The sequence below is a fragment of the Lithobates pipiens genome, unplaced genomic scaffold (assembly GCF_037356315.1).
Source record: "Lithobates pipiens isolate NorthernLeopardFrog02 unplaced genomic scaffold, aLitPip1_a1.2 Scaffold_19, whole genome shotgun sequence".
In the NCBI taxonomy this organism is placed as follows: domain Eukaryota; kingdom Metazoa; phylum Chordata; class Amphibia; order Anura; family Ranidae; genus Lithobates; species Lithobates pipiens.
The window spans coordinates 72791732-72806671 of NW_027507764.1; the positions used below are offsets into that span (position 1 = coordinate 72791732).

General features: G+C 43.7%; 1 protein-coding gene across 2 annotated transcripts in view; it reads right to left on the bottom strand.

The window, feature by feature from the left end:
- The window catches only part of CUBN (cubilin), a 359740-nt gene that overhangs the window by 87415 nt on the left and 257385 nt on the right, over positions 1–14940 (bottom strand). For both annotated transcript variants that reach the window (XM_077490895.1, XM_077490894.1), the window contains exons 47-49: positions 14063–14203; positions 10635–10816; positions 2352–2523 (exon numbers count right to left, since the gene is read on the bottom strand). In XM_077490895.1, the coding sequence (XP_077347021.1) occupies positions 2352–2523; positions 10635–10816; positions 14063–14203 (495 nt within the window). The remainder of the gene's footprint in view (positions 1–2351; positions 2524–10634; positions 10817–14062; positions 14204–14940) is intronic.

Genomic DNA, 14940 nt, shown 5'->3' on the forward strand with positions numbered 1-14940 from the left:
CCTCAATAGGGCTTGGTCATAGAGATCAAACCTGGAGTTATTTCATTCCTGCTCCAAATATATCCAGTATGAATATATCTAAAGCAAGAAAGTAGTGTCTCTACTATAAGATTTCGCTACACTTTCCGCTTCGGTGACAACTATTACACTTTCCATTACTTTTTTGGACTGCTGAGGATAGTCACCAGGGAAAAGAGAGGCTGGAATTTTTGTCAGACTGTTGTTATTATCTCTGTCCCTAATGTGTGTGTGTGTGATGGGAAAATTCTAAATTGAAATTATCCTGGTGCAAAAGCAGAATAGATACCCTAGCTGGGGTGACAACAGTCTATAAGGGTATTATTTTTCAGTTGGAGAGTTTTCTTCTCACTCCTTGTTGTGCCTCAAGAATGGGAAGGGAAGCCTTACAGATGCTTTTTTTTAAATAAAGTTTTTAGCATTATCAAAAGAGACAAAATCCACAAATGTGGAGTACAAAAAACATAGTGACTATGACTGAGACAGACTTTTTAAGCCTTCCCTACTCTATCCAAAGCTGAAAAAAATTGGCTTTAGATATACCATTTGGAAAAGATCACAGGTCAAAATCAGTATTTTACAAATTTAAAATACGGTAGTTCTAAAGACACAACATTTTTTACCTTAATGCATTCCCCCCCATTAAGATAAAAAAATGTCCCAATAGTTGTATTGCCCCCTCACTCTCCCTCATTCTTTCCCAAGCCCTCTCTCAATTCAGCTCTGTGCCGGTCTACAGCGGCGGTGATCTCTCTCTCCTCACATTGCTCAAAAAGAGCAGCATTGGCTCCTGCTGGTGACGATCAAGTCCTGTGAGGAGGGAGCGAGGGCAGGGTCAGGGAGCACAGGGAAGAGGAGGCATCTAGAATGCTGGAAGAGGACCCAAGAAGAGAAGGTTTAAGGCCACTCAGTGCAATACGATTGCACAGAGCAGGTAAGTATAACATGTTTATTATTAACAAAAAACAAAAACACAAGCCTTTACAACTGCTTTAATTAGTATTTTTTTTGTCACTGAAACGAATGTACGATTTTTATAGCGCTGGCAGTTTAAATGTAACTAGTTCTTAATGTGGCTCATATTTGAAGGGGAACTAAAGTGAAGATTTGCTAAGTTATAGGATAAATTTAGAAACGTCACTTGTGCCCAAACAGTAGCCTGGAAATGTATCCTTAGGCTGGAATTTACCCTGAGAATTAGCAGCAGTATATGAGGTGTGCCTATAGCGATCTATAGAGATCTAAGACACTGCTTCCTGTAACTGCTAGTCTCACAAGATCTGGAGTAGGATTTGGTGAGGTCACAACCAGTGGCAGCGGCTCATGCAAGGTGCAGGGGTCCCACCCCCCCTAATCAATGCGCCCGGCCCCAATCTACATGCAGGGCGCCGGACGCATGCATTCCAATGGGGTTTTTCTTTACTTTTTTTTGAAGCACATGATTAGAGCCTGAAGCTCTAATTCGCTTGAAAAAGGATGGGCTTGGGGGGCAGAGCACTGCGCCCCCCCCCCCCCAAGAAAATTGAGCACCAGCCACCACTGGTCACAACTGGTCTTCCCACTGCTGCCCTTGCTTGGGGCTCCAACATCAGGGAGCAAAGCATTGCCTTTACCCAGATGCCACAAGGATACACAGTACATAGCAAGGCATAGTAAATCAGTAATGGTTACATATTAGCTGCAGTGAGGAGACAGGCAGGAGTTACAGTATGTCCCACCCGGCCGGCAAATAAAGACAGCCAAAGATCTGGCACTGAGAAGATGGGGTGAAGATGCATGGGGCCACACAGATGTCTTATTGTTGAAGCAGGGGTAATTATTTGCGTAGATTAGTTCAGCTTTAAGTCGGGGGGGGGGGGGGGGCAGTACTAGAAGCCAATCTTGTGTGCAAAGTTCTGGCTCTTATGTGTAATGCAGAGGGGGGGGGGGGCAACAATGTTGATGACTTCCATAGATGATTGACATTACCACCCCTCTGGGGCCCACTGCTCAAGTATTGTTGGAGGAGGGGGGAAAGTTTACTGCCACCAGCCACACCAGAATGATTGAGAGATCGGAGCTTTTTGCTTAAATAAATGCACAGAAAAAAATTCAAATAAAAACATTTTTATTGCAGTTTGTAATAAAATGAGTAATTTGAATCTTATTCCTGGCTGCGCTGTGTGATCGGACTGTAAGTCTCAGGACTAAATTGGCATAAATGTAGATCATTTGCAGCTCCCTTATATGTAAATTCCAACTTTTTTTTTTTTTTTCTGGGGTTTATCTTTAAAGAACGTTTTAAAGATCTATTGAAAAGTTCTATATTATTTACACTCAAACTTATCCATTACCTGCATCTTCCATTGAAGTGAACGTTGCCTTGAAACCTCCATTGGAAACAGACCCATCGGTAACAAATATAACTCTCATGGTGTTCCCAGAAGATCTGATAACTGTATCTGGAGCAACATTGCCACAAAACTTGTCCAAGAGAGGTGACTGGGTCCGGTAACCATTGTATACCTAAGATCAACCAAGAATTAACAGGAAATGTTACATAAGATATTTGTACAAGAGTATTAGAATTACGAATTTAATACTACTTTTGTGATTCACAGTCTCACCAAAAAAAATAATCCTCAGCAATTTTACAAAGTGTTCAAAGAGAGTTTATACAAAACAAAAATTAATTTCTAAGTGTATTTCCTTATTGTTCTGGAATTCACTCTTCAAAAAAAAAAAAAAAGGTTTAATAAAATAGCAATGTGTAGGGTATGAATTAGTGACTAAGATACACGTGCGTCCTCGCCCCCACTCCTGTGTCACTGCATTTGATTGACAGCAGCGGGAGTCAATGGTACCTGCTGCCAGACACGGGAGTAAGTCACACATGTGCAAGTCACAAGCAAGTCTCAAGTTACTGTAGCAAAAAGCAAGCAAGTCAAGTCGAGTCCCTGCTAGAAGTCAAGCAAGTCATTTATTTTGGTCAAGTCACAAATCAAGTCAAAATACTGATCTACCCCATTTCCACCTTTAAATGAGTTAAAAGTCAGTGTTCAGGAAAGGTTTTGTTTTATTTTCAACATTAACAAAACTGCTTTGTGCTTTTTTCTTGGCATATTAAAGAAAAACTTTGAATGCCCAAACAGCAGACAAGGAGCAGAACATTCAGCAATTCATTTTTTTTTATTGGGAATCAAATGAAACAAGCGTACAAAAGCTTCCACATTTTGTCATGTTGCAACCAAAAAACGTAAATGTAAATTGGGATTTTATGCGGCACATAATTGTGAAGTTGAAGGAAAATGATAAATGGTTTTCAAATTTTTTTACAAATAAATATGTGAAAAGTGTGGGGTACATTTGTATTCAGCCCTCCTGAGTCAATACTTTGTAGAACCCCCTTTCACTACAATTACATCTGCAAGTGTTTTTAGGTATGGCTCTACCAGCTTTGCACATTTAGAGAGGGACATTTTTGCCCATTCTTTGCAAAATAGCTCAAGCTCTGTAAGAAGGAGAGCGTCTGTGAACAGCAATTTTCAAGTCTTGCCACAGATTCTCAATTGGATTTAGGCCTGGACTTTGACTGGGCCATTCTAACACATGAATATGCTTTGATCTAAACCATCCCATTGTAGCTCTGGCTGTATGTTTAGGGTCGTTGACCTGCTGGAAGGTGAACCTCCACCCCAGTCTCAAGTCTTTTGCAGACTCTAACAGGTTTTCTTCTAAGATTGCCCTGTATTTGTCACCATCCATCTTCCCATCAACTCGGACCAGCTTCCCTGTCCCTGCTGAAGAAAATCATCCCCACAACATGATGCTGCCACCAACTGGTGAGTTCAGGGTGATGTGCATTGTTAGTTTTCTGCCACACATAATGTTTTGCTTTTAGGCCAAAAAATTTGATTTTTATATACAGCTTACCTGTAAAATCCTTTTCTTGAGAGTAGATCACGGGACACAGGGCTCCCGCCCCTCTTGGGAGCCTAACAGTCTCATGCATAATCGAATGGGGGATGATCCTTTGCCCAGAATTAGGCGCACCAGATCCCCAATGGCCAAGGCATGTGGCGTTGGAAGAAACACCTTGCTCTGAGCGGTGTCGATGACCATACCCAGGTATTCCAACCTGGTGGCAGGCTGTAGGGACGACTTTTCTAGGTTTATAATCCAACCTAGGCGTTCTAGGTGTTCTAGCGTTCTGGTAACGCTGCAGTTCAGGAACGCTACTGTTTTCTCCATGAGAAGTAAATCGTTTAGATAAGCCATGATGGCTATACCCTGAGCTCTTAGGTTTGCCAAGAGAGGGTCCAGAATCTTCGTGAAGACTCGAGGGGCTGTAGCAAGCCCGAACGGCAAGGCCACAAATTGAAAATGGCGCCACTCTACCGCGAACCTTAGACATTTTTGGTGTGTGGGAAAAATTGGCACATGAAGATATGCATCTTTGATATCTATTGATGCCATAAACTCTCCCCCTTGCAGGGAGGAGACTACAGTGCGGATTGACTGCATTCGGAAGGACTGGACGCGTAAAAACCGGTTCAGATCCTTCAGATCTAGGATAGGTCTGACACTTCCATTTGGCTTCGGAACAGTGAAGAGATTCGAGTAAAATCCTGAACCCTGTTCTTTTGGGTCCACTTCTACTATCACCCCCTGGGATAGTAAGTGATCCAAGGCCAGAAATAGCGGTTTTTGCTTTATTGGATCCCTGGGGATCCTTGACCTTAGGAAACGAGAAGGTGGAATCTCCTGAAACTCTAGCCTGTAGCCCAGAGATACCGAAGAGATCACCCACTTGTCCCAGATCTCTTCCCACCAGGCTCCTGCAAACTGCAGGAGCCTTCCCCCCCACTCGCCCCTTCACAAGCAAGTTTTTGGGCTCTGCTTGGCAGGCTTTCGCCCCCAAGTTTTTTTCTGCCCCTGGGCCTTTCCTGTAGAGGGCTGAGAAGGCCGTCGCCACTGCTTAGAGCTTGATGCACCGGGAGAGAGAGCACGCCTAAATGAAGGACGCTTGCTCCTTTTGACTGGAAGGAGAGTAGATTTACCTCCTGAGATCTTTTGGACGAATTTGTCTAATTCTTCTCCAAACAAATGTTCCCCTTTAAACAGGAACCCAATCAAATGCTTCTTGCATGACAGCTCAGCTGCCCAATTCTTTAGCCATAGGGCCCTTCGCATGTGTACCAACAGGAGAGACAAACGAGATGCTTGCTGGACAGAATCCAAAATCGCATCAATCATGAAACACAGAATATGAGGCAATTCTGCATAATTTTCTACTTCCTCACTGGAAAGGAGCCCAAGCATCTGCTTAACCTGTTCCTTGAGGAACTGACACAACCCCACGGCTGCGACTGTAGGTTGCACTACAGCGCTAGCCATGGAAAAGGAGGCTTTTAATAAGGTTTCCAGCTTTTTATCAGTTGGATCTTTAAATACCTGTGCATTATCCAAGGGACAAGTCAGGTTTTTATTCACGCAAGAAACAGCCGCATCAACAGATGGGACCCCCCACTTCTTGGTGAAACTTTCCTCCAGAGGATAATGCATAGAAAACCTTTTAGGAGGAGCAAACAGTTTATCGGGATGTCCCCAGTCCTCATACAGCAATTCTTCTATTAAATGATGAATTGGGAAGGAATAGGCAGTCTGTGGGGCTTTCCTGACTCCCAGGGAAGAAACAGAGGACGTAGCGACTTCAGCAGCAGGCATTCTGAATGTAGTACGCACCAATTCAGTATAATACTGCACCTGTTTTCTGAGTGCCTGGGAGGAGGGGACTCTCTCCTCTTCCTCTGATTCATCTGACTGCTCATGATCCCTGTCCCAAGACAGGGATCTCTCCTCATTTTCAGAAGAATCACCTGAGAGAAATTTCAGCAGAGGGAAGGGATCTACCCCTTTTCCTGCTATCTTTCAGGGAAACAGAAATAAAATTCATTATTCTCCCTTCAAACCCCTCCAATGTAGCCCTAAGGGAGTCCTCAGTGACATAAACCGGGGCTGGGACATTAGGAGAGGCTGCAAAACCTGACAGGGGCACTGACTCGTCTTGAGAGGCTGGCTCCAGTCTTGCAGGGGGGGGATGGTAACTTACAGGCACTTTTAGAACCCCTGGACCTAGGCGGTGATTTACCAGTGCCTTTGCTACCTCCCCCTGAGACCCTCTTACGAGGAGACATAGTCCTAAGCTACAAAGCAGAGGTACTAGTACAAGTGCAATCACTGTTGTGCTTAAAGTCTCACAATAAATATATATGCTTAAACTGCACAACCTGATGCTGAGTAGGTGTCTAAGGTTTGCCTGGATCCAGTCCCCACGGATGCTTACTGCCCACAGCTCCTGTGTCTCCACTTACAGCCCCCTGACGCTCTGGGCTTTTTAAAACTGCTGCCTGCGCAGTACAGCGCCGTGCACACTGATGTGCACGGCTCACAACCACACTCCCCCCTCCTCCATTAGGCCGGGAACGCACCCGGCGCGCATGCACGAGGACCGCGGGATCCAGGGGGGGAAAGGAGAACTCCACCGGAGCTACCTGGGACCCCCAGACTACGTGGGACCCCTGTGTTACCTTGTTGTGGCAGGGATTGCAGTGGAGGCGTGAGACAGCTGGAGAACCAGGCTTCACTGAGCGTGTGTACTGAAAGGCATGTAAGTATGCATCAGGCTGCACTTACTCCCTCTAGTGGTGGAAACCAGGTAAGACACACAACTACTCAAAAATGAAGAAATCCATCATATAATTATATATATAGGATTAACTTCCCTTACCTGTCCTCGCCGCAGGAATTGCTGAAACAGACAAATTCCAGCCTTCACCCATCATGGCGGGGAGTGTTAGCCAACCTTCAGGTTTATCTGGGGCTCTTTCTTGGAAGAGCCTCCTACCTGGACCATGTAAAAGACTCTGCCAGAAACTTTTGTGCGCTCTGTATAAACAGTACACCAAGTCTGGTTTTCCCAGAGCCCAGTCTTCCAATAGGAGAGGACTTACAGGCCAAACCTCATTTCTTCGGCTGACGAGGCCCGGGTACCATACCATCTTGGGAGTCAAATATCGGCCCGAGGTATGGATCCGGTTTGTTGTAGCCCTTAGGTCCCCGCAGGGACCTGCACAGAGCTAAAGTTTTATGTGACCAACCACCATAGACACTGGCGAAAAAACTGAGGTGCCTCCCATATAGGAGGGGTTATATAGGGGAGGAATTCTTCTTAATTGGGGTCAACCAGTGTCCAATCACCAGAGGTGCCTATATAACCCACTATGTAATGAAGCTCCTGTGTCCTGTGATGTATGATCAAGAAAGTTAAATTTTAGTCTTATCAGAGCACCTTCTTCCACATGTTTGCTGAGTCCCCCAAATGGCTTCTCACAAACTGCAAACAGGACAGCCATTTCAACAATAGCTCTCTTATTGTCACTCAACAATAGTTGTCCTGTGGACAGATTCTCCCACTTGAGCTGTGGATCTCTGCAGCTCCTCCAGAGTTACCATGGACCTCTTGGCTGCTTCTATAATTAATCCTTGCCCGGCCTGTCAGTTTAGGTGAATGACCATGTCTTGGTAGGTTTGCAGTTGTGTCATACTTTTTCCATTTTCAGATGATGGATTGAACAGAGCTCTGTGAGATATTCAAAGCCTGGGCTATTTTTTTTTATTACCTAACCCTGCTTTAAACTTCTCCACAACTTTATCCCTGAGCTGTCTGGTGTGTTCCTTGGCCTTTGTGATGTTGTTTGTTCACTAAGGTTCTCTAACAAACCTCTGAGGGCTTCACAGAACAGCTGTATTTATACTGAGATTAAATTACACAAAGGTGGTCTCAATTTAATAATTTGGAGACTTCTGAAGGCAATTGGTTCCACTAGATTTTAGTTAGGGGTATCAGAGTAAAGAGGGCTGAATACAAATACACGCCACACTTTTCACATATTTGTTTGTAGAAAATTTATCATTTTCTTTCCACTTTACAATTATGTGCCACTAATTATGTGCCACTTTGTGTAAGTCTATCAAAGAAAATCCCAATAAAATAAACTTATGTTTTAGGTTGTAACAAAACAAAATGTGGAACATTTCAAGGGGTATGAATACTTTTTCAAGGCACTGTATATACTGTATGTATGTTTTTTTTTTTATAATGGAAACAGCTAAAACTAAAGGTCACTCCCAAGAAATGTCCCTTCCCAATTCTCCAGTCCAAAGACTCTCTACACATTAGTCAGATAGTTTAAAGAGTAATGCCACTTTTGTTGAAAAAAACAAAACTTTCCCCTCTGAGTGATCTATGTACATTACAAGTATTGTAACAAGCTTTGTTGCAGATTCCTACCTTTTGGTATTCTGAAGAAATCCCTGTGTGTTTGTCTGTGTCCATGTGGTAAAGTGAATGGGAGTGGTTTCATAATTAGCAGCTGCAAAGCTCTAATAAGGAAAGCTTCTGGGTCAACATCCTTTTAGACGTGTTCCTACAGGAAGTATCTCACCAAAAATGACCTTTTTTGTTGCAGGGATGCCTGACATCTGACTTGTATCTTAGAGCCCTTCCACACTGTGCCACCCCGGTCGTCAGCGGTAAAGTGGTGCTATTTTTAGCGCCAATTTACCATTGTTTTATCAGTGCTATTCAAAAAGGGGTTAAATCCGCCTGCAAAATGCCACCGCAGCAGCGTTTTGCCGGTGGTATAGCAGCACTGCTCCATTTATTTCAATGGGGAGGAGCGGTGGAGGAGCAGTGAGTTCACCACTCCTTCACCGCTCCAAAGAAGCTGCTGGCAAGACTTTTTCTGACGCCCTGCCAGCGCACCGCTCCAGTGTGAAAGCGCTATAGCGCCTGCAAAACGACCCCAGTGTGAAAGGGGTCTAAGTGTAGACTTCTGGGAAAATCGGTGAGCAAATCACACAAGCAGGAATTGATGTTTCTAGGGGGTGTTCTGTAGAATTTCTGTCTACAGAAAACCTCCCGTTAACCATATTGCATTGCATTTTACAGAAAATCACAGCGGCTGCAGCATGAAAAGGAAAGGTAGTTTTTAATAACATCAAATTACAATATGACTAGTGTCGTAATTGTATATGTTATATTATTTTTTCTTTATTTATGCATTAAGGAAAACAAATTCCAGCCCAAACTTTTCTTGGTTTTCTATAGTATGAAGGAGACTTTGAACCCCTGTTAGCTCTTGTACACGCGGTTGGACATTTCGACAACACGGTCCGATCGGACATTTTCCATCGGAATGTCTGACCGTGTGTACAAGGGCTTAGATTTTCCTTTCTGTGTCTCTGTTGGAGTCTCATTTCTGGGGCCAGACAGGAAATGAGGAGAAATCTCCCCAATGAGAACACAGTAAAAAAAAAAAAAGAAAACGTCCTAACACTTCCATATGTGCTCACGTTAAGTGAGTGAAATCTTTCTGTATCTAGTAAATCCTACAGCAGATACAAATAAAAATCCTTAAATGTATTTCTGATTGTGATTATTGTAAGTATCCGACTTGATATCAGCCTCCTGCAAACCCTTGTAAAACAGGACTGGAAGAAAGAGGGGCAACACTGCCCAATCATAGGCAGGGGGCTGGGCAGGGCTCAAGTCCTGTGGGAACGCATGGGAACGGAGTTCCTGTACTTTTTCCACAACTTAGTTCCCGTTAGCAGCCGCGTCCTGCAAGACTTTGAAGTATGCAAGTTGTATGGCAGGTGCTACACCAGCAGCTGCCGATACAGCTTGCAATAGTAAGTGCCGCACACCTGACCATTCAGGCATTGCCAGTAGAGGGCCCCATGACAGCTTCCGCTTCGATCTACCTGTCAATCACAGCTAGCTGACAGGTAGATCAGGTCTAGGTCTAGCTGACGATAGATCAGCTATTCTGCTCACAGGACATGCAGGGAGAGAGGTGAGCTGAGGGAGGAACATCAGTTTGGGGTGGTAAGCTGAGCACAATACCTGGCAAAGTTTAATGCCAGGAGGGAAGTTTATGTGGAAATATGTGAAGGGTTGGAATAGCAGCGAGTGTTTGTTGGAGCCCCTGCAGAGTTTGCAGCCCCCCCAAGCTAACATACATCTCCTAAGCAGGAACACATCACTATCTCCCCAACATTCTGTGAATTCATTTTCAATGAAAAGTGTAAACTCACCACATAAACACTCTATATACAAAATAAAATTCCCCAATAAAGATCAGAACATGATGGTCACATTACATGGAAGCACAATGAATGAATGCTGATTATTCAGAGAATTACCGGATTTATGTTTATTGAGGACTTTTTTTTTATGTACTAACAGTTAAGAAAATTTGATGAAAAATACCACTTTTGAAGCGTTCGTGCATATGAGCGTATCATTTTTTATTTTTTTTTGGTGGGGGAGGGGATCTTGGGTGGAAGTTCCCACACTTTTTTCCCCAGGACTTGACCTCTGGGGCTGGGAGGTGATCAAGCTATATAGCTTAACTACAGTAGAAGAAAAGTCAGCTTACCAACCTGGCTCTGTTGTCTGGCAGGGCTGTGAACATTTCAAGGAGATACAAGCAAATCATTTGGCAGACAAAACATCTTCTATAAACACTGTTTACCTGGGGTTCAGCTTTAACATTTAACACACAACTTACAGCCACATAGTCGTAGTCACAGTTCTGTTGGTCCTGCAGCTGTAGGTCATGAAATGTCAGAGTGACCCTTCTTCCTTCGGGTACCCTTATTCTCCAATCACAAACACGATCATGTGGGTACAGGTTGGGGTAATTAGGAGAGCTCAGAGCCCCGGTGCTTCCATCAATGTCTCCTCCACATTCTGAAACACAGTATATGTATAACCATGTGTTATTCTCTTACAGTATTAAAGAAAACCTGTCATGGGAGAAACATGGGGCTGCCATTGCTGACATCTCCTTCTAGAAATGCCTGCTGCCTGGTTGACAGTCTGATCCTCTTGCTTTAATACTCTGAGTTACTGAGCAAAACAAATATGTACTGAAGCGCTGGGCTCCTAAAAAGCACGCGCTTTGTTTTGGAAATTTAGTTTTTTCTAAGACCATAGTTGGGTTTTAGGGTTAATTTCAGTAAATTATGGTCTCTGCATCAGTTTGGCTGGACTGTATTATGTTCTGCCTGGTCATGGGTGTAAGTGTCACCTTTGGCAGGCATTGGAGCGCAGTCTGATTAGACGCATTGGGTACCAATCTCTCTCTCGGAGCCAATGGGTGGGTGGGTGCTCTCTCTCGCTGTGTATTTCGAGAGAGGGTACTTAAGGTGCTGAGGTCACGTGATTCGGGGTTCTGGTCCAGAAGTGTGTTATGACTCCCTGGTTCTGGTCCTCCTGACCAGCTCCCCGAGGGCCTCATGGCCTGTGGTGCGGATCCATCCGTTTCCGAGTCTCGGGGCTGGCTAGCCCGAGGCACAGTAACTGGAAGGAGGGTTCCAAGGTGGTCCGGGTTTGGAGAGGCCCAGCAACCGAAAAAAGCAACCAGGGGAGGACTCTTCAGAAGAGGGCCACGCACAAGGCTGGCTGCTCGGTAAGAGCCTGGAAGCTAAGCTGAAAGGACACCAAGTGAATCCGCATTCTTATGGTATCGCCGGACCGGCTGAAAGATACTGGTACCGTAAGAGAGTTCCTAATTTTATCCTTCAGTTACAACTAAGTTTCTGTCAGAGACTTTCTGTTCTATTCTAGAGTTCTACAATCAAGTCTGTGGCAGAGACTTTGCTATACTTAAATCACCTGTCAGTTGCTAAATTCACCAAGGGATTTATCCGATAGTTGAAATATCCAGTTGCGAATGGCTATTCCCTGGATCACCTAGAGAGAGACATTTCCAGTGTCAGCAGTTCCAAGAGTACCTGAGCTTTACTACCCATACGCTCTATTCCCAACTGAGAAACTGTGTTCTGTTCAGAGTTTTTTGCAAATAAAAATTCCTAAAGGGATTCAAGTGTTGGTCTCTACAGTTTATTGGGCCATCAACCTCGGGAGAAGGAGAACGAGAAGGTAACGATAAGCCCAACAAAACCCGCCGCTCCTTCGGGGGTCAGTGCTACAGTACATAAGGTGTTCTGACTTTCTTCTGACTTCCCTTATATGCATTCTTGTTCCCAGGGCTTTTTTTTGCGGGAACGTGGGAGAACGCAGTTCCGGCACCTCCAGCACTGAATGTATGTAATAGCATGGGATGTGGGGTGTGCTGGAGGGTCTATTGATGTTGGCTGTGGGGGGATCTATTGTTGCTGTTGGGGATCTGATTTTGTGTGAGGGTCTATTGTTGCTGATGGGGAATTTATTGTTGCCAGGGGGTCTTATGTTGCTGGAAGGGATCTACTGTTGAGGGAGAGGTCTATTTTTACTGACTGCTGGAGGATCTATTGATGCTGGCTGCTGGGAGATCTGTTGTTGCTGCTGGGGGGGTCTAATGTTGCTTGGGTGGATATTTTGTTACTAGGTGTGATATTTTGTTGTGGGTAGTTCACTGTTGCTTTTGCTGCTGGGGTAGTCTATTGTTGTGTGGGGATCTATTGCAGTGATTCTATTGTTTCTGGCTGCAGGGGATCTATTTGACTGCTTTTCTTTTTATCATCAACATGTTCCATACAAATGATTTAGCACCACAAAATGATACTTGGTTCTGTATTCTCTAAAAGGGGCAGTACTGGTAGGTGGGTAGGGGGTGGAATCAAGGGACGGTGGTCAGAGGTGGGTAGGGGGCAGAGACAAGGGGTGACTCAGACGGGGGGGGGGGGGTTCCTGCACCTATTCTCTGAGAAAAAAAGCCCTGCTTGTTCCAGGTCAGTGATTCAGAAATTATGCAGAACAAGCAGAACAGCCAGTCAACCAGCATTTTTTTAAAAGGAGATCAGCAATGGCAACACTGTCGTTTTCTCGTGACAGGTTTACTTTAAAAAGACACTGTCATGTTACCCATTCAGGGAAAAGTGACAGTGTCTGCAGATAGCCCACCTCTCATTTATACTTCAAGAGATACACTAACAGAACAAGGCTTCCATGTGTAGGGTAGCATGTGGCCTCCCCATGTGATGGGGCCTGAGTAGCAAATAAATAGGGCCAAACACTCATGTTGGGGAGGGCAAGATGTTGTCTCCAGTCTAAGGCTGGCCATAAATTATACAATTTTCCTTTAGATTTACCAAAACCATATAGTATGAGGTCAAACCTAAATGACCTGTACACACGATAGGATTTTTCGACAACAAATGTTGGATGTCAGTTTGTTGTTGGAAGTCCGACCGTGTGTATGCTCCATAGAACATTTGTTGGCGGAATTTCCGCCAACAAATGTTTGAGAGCAGGTTCTCAAGTTTGTCGGAAATTCCGAGCGTGTATACATAAGTCCGATGCACAAACGTTCACGCATGCTCAGAATCAAGCAGAAGAGCCGCACTGGCCATTGAACTTAATTTTTCTCGGTTCGTCGTACGTGTTGTTCTTGACGTTGAACTTCCGACAACATTTGTGTGACCGTGTGTATGCAAAACAAGTTTGAGCCAACATCCTTCGGGAAAAAAATCCACAGTTTTGTTGTCAGAAAATCCTATCATGTGTACAGGGCAAAATACTTTCAATTTATATGCATTCATGCAGGCCCTTGTACTACATAGTTGAAGGTAAATCTAAAGGAAATTGAATAAGAAAATTGTATAATGTATGGCCAGCTTAAAGTTGTTGTAAACCCTTTACAACCACTTTATACTACAGGCAAGCCTATAATTAGCGGCCGACACTGGAGTTTAAACGGGTGAGAAGGTAACGAGAAGGTTGAGTAATTATACATGCCTACGGGGATGGGCTATTTGCAGACATATTTGCAGGCTATATGCCTTTAGTTGCCCTGATTAGGCAAAATGTCTTTCAAGCATCATATGGAATGATCCAGGAGACGATGACCTGCCTTTCAGTTCATGAGAGAGGGCAAAGCCAAAGAAGGACGAAATGCAAATACTCCATTATTTTGATAGTCAAGCAAAAGTATCACAGATACATCCAGTATTTTTTTCAAGCATCTGATTTCTATGACTTTTCTTCAGTTACCTTCAAGGCTGGCTTCATATTGCAGTCGGAATCCTTTGGCATTCACAGAACTGTTGCTTACAAATTTTACATAAGCAAAACTATCCGATGTCCTCATGGCCAGAGGCAGTGCATTTCCACAAAATTTACCCAGCAATTTGCCTAGAAAAATAAATCATATTTTTAATTTAAAGGACCACTACGAAAAATATTGTTACATTCGCTGCTATTCTAGCTTCTTCAAAGAGGCAGTGTTGCCTAATTTCTAGTTAGAGCATTCAGAGATTCACCTTAACAATTTTTAAATATCGTAGAATAAAGTTAAGGTATCCCCGTGCTATCATCAAGGGCATAGGCTATCACTAAGGATAGGTTACAGCAAACCACCGACAGGGGTATAAACCCTACCCCCCGAATAGCAATAATGTGAAAATCAAATAAATGGTGTTGCTCTACCTTAAGAGATTAAACTATACTACGGTGTTTTGTGCATAAATGTATATTAGCAGTTGTGCTAAATAATAAACTAACAGGGATAATGTTTCCTCCTATTAAGTAGGTGTAGCATAATTACCCTAAGCTAAACAATTATATATTACACAGTGTATACAAAATAATTCAAAATATATAAAGTGCCTCAAGCAAATACAATCGTGAATAATCAAATAGGTGAGTAAAGTGTCCAGTGCTTAAATATAGTAGCAGCAATAAACAAATAACAAGGTGTCTTGTGCTTTAAAATAGCTCAAAAGTAATACAATCAAGAAAGCTATATAGACTTCCAAGCGTGGCACACACCGTGCAAACTAAGCAAAAAAAACCACAAACAAAACAGCTCATAAATAGAGTCTTTATGTGGGCTTGAAGTGAATAAAGTGACCAGTGACCTATTCAGTGCT